Below are 7,298 nucleotides of genomic sequence, written 5' to 3'. Positions count from 1 at the left end.
TCTACATCTTGAACAAAAGAATCTAAGTATGGTACAAAAAGGAGTACACTACTCTTGCATAAAAATATTTAATGCTCTCCCTCAGGCAATAAAAATGTCAGTTACTGATCCACCTACTTTTAAAGATAAACTTAAACAATATCTTCTAAGTAAAACCATTTACTCATTGGACGAATTTATGTATGAGAATATGTGAATTGACTTTGATCTATTGTAAGTCTGTACAATGTAATTTTTTTTACAAAAACAACTCTTGTAAACATTTTTTCTATGTAATATATTATTCATTGTACAACCTATTATTATAAACAAATGTCTATAAATCTATGTAAATGACACCTTCTACACCCAAGCGATTAATCGCTAATGGGACTACAGAGCACGAATGAAATAAATAAATAAATTAATTAAATAAATAAGACTTCAAATTTACAAGTCTGGTGCAGGTTTAATTTAATTTTTATTGGGTTTTCCAGGAGATGTCACAGTTGGTGCATGGAATATTAGATCCATTAAGCAGTTTCCTTCACATCCCGTCTGGTAAGTCTCCCCTGACCTGGGGTTTGTAAAAGTTAAATCCTTTTGTGTGTGTGTGTGTGTGTGTGTGTGTGTGTGTGTTTTCCCCTGGCACTGCTTGGTGAGTAAGATTTTTTAATCCATCCATTTATATTATATTTGAATATTGATAGTAATTTAGAAGTATTAATATTTTCAAGTTGATTTTATCAGAATTTTTACAGAATTGCATATGTAGATTTAACTGCAATAGACAACAAGCCTTAGGTTTGCCTTACAATACCTTTGGGTTTGCAATTAAATTTATTTCTGTCATGGAAATGCTTATCCTAAAGTGGAGCCAACTTGAAACTTCCTGGCAGATTAAAACTGTGTGCCCGATCGAGATTCGAACTCGGGACCTATGCCTTTCGCGGGCAAGTGCTCTACCATCTCAGCTACCGAAGCACGACTCACGCCCGGTACACAGCCCAGGCTGTGGCTAAGCCATGTCTCCACAATATCCTTTCTTTCAGGAGTGCTGGTTCTTCAAGGTTCGCAGGAGAGCTTCTGTAAAGTTTGGAAGGTAGGAGACGAGGTACTGGCAGAAGTAAAGCTGTGAGTACCGGGCGTGAGTCGTGCTTCTGTAGCTCAGATGGTAGAGCACTTGCCCGCGAAAGGCAAAGGTCCCGAGTTCGAATCTCGGTTGGGCACACAGTTTTAATCTGCCAGGAAGTTTCATATCGGCGCACACTCCACTGCAGAGTGAAAATCTCATTCTGGAGCCAACTTATTCTCAATGAAAATTATGTATCACAAGTAAAAATCGTTATGCTACGTAGGTGGTTATATCGTCTCTCTCTTCAGAACAATTAATTTGATGGGCAAAAGCAGTAATAGTTGCATGCTACTTCTGACTATCTTTGAGCTAAATGCGAGTTTAAATAATATAATTCAACCATTAAAAACAAAACTGTACCCACTTCTATCAACATTTGTGCCTGTGTAGCAACCTTAATTATCATTGGCGTATATGTAATCAGCAGTTACGAGCTTGCAGAATATATGCGACACCAACAAAATATTAAATATATTCCTGACCACATCTTACATTTAAAAAATCAAAGAATTTTCATGCCGGAGAGAGAGAGAGAGAGAGAGAGAGAGACAACCCATAGGATGCTGGGTTTTGTTTCTCTGATGGTAATATCCTCCTAAGTATTCCCCACTCAGAAATACATATGGGGTACTATTCTATCTCCAGAATATTTAATCCAAGAGGATGCCATATAGTAGAGTTTCATGTCCTCAGGAAATATAATGGCTGTAGTCTCCCCTTTCTTTCAGCTGTGCACAGAACCTAACTGCAGGCCACACCAATGCTTTGCGAGCATCAGCTGGCACCAGAAAAAGCACCGGTGCTCTGCTGTAGCAACTGTGGTGAGGGGGAAGGTGAAGGAGGCAGACACACTGTTGTGGCAGTGGTAGGAGAGGAACATAATGTGGCAGTGCTTAGCGAGGCAAGAATCTTCTTCTTGTTTGATGAATGGGCGCACATCAGGTGGAGTACCGGTATTTAAAAATAAATAATAAATAAAAAATAAATATAATAATTGTAATAATAATAATAATAACAATAATAATGCCAATTTTGTGTACAGACTAAAAGAATAGTTTTATTGTGCTCCTTATTTTTCACTAATTTACAACATTCTTTGTTTATCTTTGACATTGCTTTGAAGCCACTAATTTTCAGATATTTGGAACAATTGTTCTGGCAGCTGCATTTTGAAGGATAGCTTCCAACAAAGCATCAGACAAACTAAAGCTTTTTTTTTTATTTTTTTTATTTTTATTTTATTTTATTTTATTTTATTTATTTATTTATTTTTTTTTTTTTTTTGGTTGAATTCATAGTTTCAAACATAGTAACACATTTCAGGGCAAGGGCATGCATCCTCGGTAATTGTTGATCAATGCCTATCAAAATTTTATCAGCTCAACTTTGAGACACAGTGCGGCACCCTCTGGGCGCACCGAAAAAGGAATCATAAAAACTTTGAGTGCAGGTTTTACTTGCTTTAATTCTTCAAATTCTTCATACAATGACTAACGCTTTTGTGTACTCACTGATATGCTCATAGGTACCTAAATTCAAAGATTTTAGAGAGGGCAAATTGTCCAAATTTCCTCCCTGAAGCTGACTTTTAAAAAGCAAAAGCTGCAATTTGAAACTTTCAATATAGTCACAAATAGTACCAATTAATTTATTTTTACCTTAGAACGAGATATTTAAATCACATAAACGCACCGTGATGTCTTTCCTGAAAGCTAGGTCAGAGATCCGTTGTTAATCATCCAAGTCTGACTGTGGAGAATCTTTCATATATGTGAATAGAGCTATTTCTTGTCTCAAATCGAAAAATATTGAGAATACTCTTGAGCAACTTAACCATCATGTGGCATAATAAAAAGGAGTGTCTTTGTGAATTGATTCAAGAGCCTTCAAAAAAGCCTTTAAATTCACAAGGATTCAAGCCTTGCTTTCTACAAAAATTCACAATTTTTGTAACTTTATCCATGATGGACCTAAACTTGTGGAAAATTTTTGCACCTAGATGTTCTTGATGTAAAAGGAATAGTATTGCCAAAATTGAAGGAAGCCCAGCTTCACACACTTTTTTTTTCATACTCCCTACAAAATCTACCCATTCTGACAACTCTGCAGGGCCCCCATCAGTTGCAACATTGTACAGGCAGTGCTTAAGTAACAGCTGCATATTGTTCAAAACCACCTCTACAGCCAGGAAAATATCTTCCCTGGTTTTGATACTTTTCAGAGAAATAACATCCACAAGTCCCTCAGAAACAGTGAACTCTTTTTTTGACACCTCTTATAAAAATTGCAAATTGAGCTATGCTGTAACTGCCAGTGCTCTCATCAAGGGAAATTGAGTACTCTAGGAAGTTACATTTATCACGCAACTGCTCCTTTCATTCTGCGCCAATTTATTGTATGTTCAGACAAGCTTTACGGCTCAAATTTGGCCACTACAGATGGGCATATTACCTCTGAATACACTACAGAACACTCTTTTTACAAACTGGTCATCTGTAAAAGGTCTTCCACTTTTCACAATTTTAAGGGTAACAGTGTAGTTTGCCTCAAATGCACTTTCCAATGTGCAATTCAGCTCAGATGTTTGCGGGACAGCAACAGCAATTTAACTTTAAAATCTTACCGCACAAAACAATCTCTTAATTTAGTTATCTAAAGAGAAATAGCACAAGTTTCTACAGATATGAGTACAATTACAAAAGGGTATATTTTTGATTTTCCTTTTAAAATGAACAGTATAAAGAGTCTCACCTCTTCAGATTGTGGCAATTCTGTTTTTAATTTAGTAATCAGTTCACTCCTCTTCAATCCAACAATACCCTCATGTGTTGAGGAATGTTTTATCTTTGTAGTGACGGTGCACTGTCACTGCTTTGATACTTATGACAGAGTGGCATATTAAGCACAATTTCCCATCAGACTTTACAAGCAAATACGAATCTTCCCATTGGGCATTAAAAAATGGCACACCTACATCTGAACGTTTTCTGCTCATGCTGAATGCTCGCAAGACAGATTAACAGTGTCCCATTTGATAATATTCTGAAAAGATACTTCTGTGCACCAAAGACGACACCAGAGAGAGTGTTGTCTGTCACACACATGCTGCTACAGCCACTATACAGGAGGGAAGATGGGAGGGAGGGAAAAAGCACTGGTCCTGCTCAACGTGGCACAGGGGCACGCAAGCACTAAGTCCTCGAGGTCTAGCACCTACGGAAAAGCCTGTCACCCCTCTTCAGGAAGTGTGTGTTAGTCTGGCCCATCCACAGAGACCCCTTCCATGTGGCTACACCGATATTATAGCTATCTGCATCATTGAGATACACAAGCCACTCCACCATGGCAAGACTCATGGTTCATGAGGGAGGGGGTGGGGGAAGAGGCAAGTGTGTGACATGTTGTATTCATAAAATTACTGGATGAATAAATGCAGTACATTTCACACTTCAAAACAGTAATTTATTCATTTATTTAAAAACTAAATTAATCACGAGCTTACATTTATCAACAGTCACAACAATCTGGCACTGAAACAAATCCTCATCAATGATCTGCAGTTCACAAATTAATATTGTGGTTCATATTGTGTCATACAATCCATATAAAACAACAAAATAAATATCTGACAATGCATGTGTATTATTGGTCCTTTCTAAGAAGTTTCAACAATTAACAGCAGTTTTTATTTAAGTAGAACTAAAGCAGGTGAAACTATGAGTTGCAAACCAAATTTCTACGGAAACAGTCCAGTTACATGCAAAGCATATTGCAGAACATAACAGATCAGCTTTGACATGATATTTCTTTATAGATGTATGTTAATTAGCTACACTATTATGGTAAGATGCACTTAAGATGGACTGTGCAGTGCAATGACATATCACATCAAAACATGCAACATTTATTAAACTGTAGGAAAATATGAAATCCATACATAATAATATTTTACAGAGTTCCATGGAAAATCAACAGCAGTACCTTGGGAACTTTTACATTAAAGACATCTGGCAAACATATGAACCTGCAAAATATATTTTAAACTAAGCTAAAGCCAATCAATATAGTTGATTAAGTCACTTCAACATCAAGCACTCAACATCAGACAAATTATCTGCCGGACAGTTAATTTCTTATAATGGAAAATGTTTCTGGGTGTTGCATGCAGAACCTCAATCCAAAAAGGTGACAATTTTGATTGCCAACATATTTATAGAAATATGCCAGAAAGTAACACAGACTTTAAGACATAAGTAAAAGCAAAAAGCACAGCATGTACTTAAAACACTAACTCATGGACAGAATTAAACAAATATTTAGAGCACATAATGGAAAAAGAAAAAGTATCAACAATTTCTCAGGACACATTACTTCTGCAACAAAATACACAGTCAATAAGAAGTTTTAATTCTTACATGCATAAAACACTGTACACACAATGCACATATCAGTTTATTTCACATGGCACAACCACTACTGGGTGGAATTCTCTCTCTCTCTCTCTCTCTCTCTCTCTCTCTCTCTCTCTCTCTCTCTCACGCACACACACACACACACACACAAACACATAAACACACAAAGCTGACAAAGTCAGTCAGATGAAACACACTGGTTAACAACTGGGCAAATATGATTAATTGCACACTGCTAAAACTAAGACAATAGCTCCAGTCTAATGAGATAGTGCATGTGCTTAACATCTGGTGGAAATCTTCAAACATTTGCTGGTAAAAAAGTGTACAGGTGATATGAGCCTTCTAACCATTGGCATGTACAATATGAAATGCCAATAACTGAAATGGAAACATGAACTAGGATGACTGTTCAAATTGACATCGCCTCATCAAGAAAAGCAGCAAGTTCCCTAAGGTGAAGGACTCTACTACCAGTTGCTGAAGATGCAGAAGGAGGCCGCCCAGCATAACTGAAACAGACATATCAAACACATTGTTTTAAATACATAAAAACCAATGCATAATGCCCAGTTCCTGCAATATGTGGGAAGAGGACACACAGAAACCAGTAAAGGGAAGGCAATTGCAAAAAGTTAAAACTGTTAATTCAAACATCTTCTAATACCAAAACACTTACTAATTTCAATATAACCTTTTATCTATTTTTTTCATAATATTTTAAATGCTACAGGAAAATTGAACCTTTTATCACTTTTAATCACATTTTTCTAACAAGTGTTTAATGCAGGTAGTAGACACATCACTGCAACAGTATCATCAATATATCGAGTAAAATAGAGAAAGGGAACCACTAACATATAGCTGAGTGTGGGGGAACAGAAACATACAACAGGTGTTTATACTAGCTTTAGAGCTCTTGTTCTTTCTCTAGCAGAAGTACACAAATCTACATACACAACCACACAGACACCCAGACACCCAAATGTACACACCTGCAGTTGTAGCAGGTAAAATAAAGTATGCCACTTATTTGCAAATAAGACTAAAGTCCCTAACTGTACTAATCTGCACTTTTGAGATGAAGATTAAACCTAACTTTCCACTGCACCTCTCTGCCAAGGAAATTCTGAGACTGATAACACCATTTATGTGCTCTGACTCATCACATCACTAAAATAGTTGACATAAATCACACATTCAGGTTCAAAATGCATTAAATATCAACAGCAACCACAAATACAGTTGTTCTCAGGACAGATGTAACAGCTTTGCCAATTCATAATTAAACTGTCACCTTCATCACAGGGAACTATTTGTCACATCTATGCAAAAGGTCTCTGATTATTGCCTTTCAGTGAAGCTCAAGAACATGTCTGCTCATGTGTTCCCATTTAGTAGATCAGTTGTAATGAAACTTACACATATAACAAGAAACACTGTAAAACACACACCATCAGAATGCAAGCTGGCTCATTTCACTGCTGTCTGGTCTGACATGTCACTGCATCAGAAATTACAGACATTACCCATGTCAGGTAGAAAGAAAATGATATCCCTGGTAAGTTTACAACAAATTACTTCTATGAACACCTACACCTACATAATACTCTGTGCACTATATAGTGCTTGGTGTATGGTACCCAGTACCACCACTAGTCATTTCCTTTCCTGTTCCACACACAAATAGAGCTATGGGCAAATGCCTGTCTCTATGAGTCCTATTTTTTCTTATCATCTGGTCCAGATGCAAAAAGTATGTTAGCATTAGT

General features: G+C 36.7%; 1 protein-coding gene across 1 annotated transcript in view; it reads right to left on the bottom strand.

Moving 5' to 3' along the window:
- Positions 1-5,619: 5,619 nt before the first annotated feature.
- LOC124711735 (2-oxoglutarate dehydrogenase, mitochondrial-like) overlaps positions 5,620-7,298 on the bottom strand; it is a 178,774-nt gene continuing 177,095 nt past the window's right edge. Inside the window, exon 18 of the mRNA XM_047241947.1 lies at positions 5,620-6,038. Coding sequence (XP_047097903.1) covers positions 5,939-6,038 — 100 coding nt within the window. The 3' untranslated portion in view covers positions 5,620-5,938. The remainder of the gene's footprint in view (positions 6,039-7,298) is intronic.

This window comes from Schistocerca piceifrons, chromosome 8 (assembly GCF_021461385.2).
Source record: "Schistocerca piceifrons isolate TAMUIC-IGC-003096 chromosome 8, iqSchPice1.1, whole genome shotgun sequence".
In the NCBI taxonomy this organism is placed as follows: Eukaryota; Metazoa; Arthropoda; class Insecta; order Orthoptera; family Acrididae; genus Schistocerca; species Schistocerca piceifrons.
The sequence above is the reverse complement of the archived record's forward strand: the minus strand, read 5'-3'. Positions and strand labels throughout refer to the sequence as shown.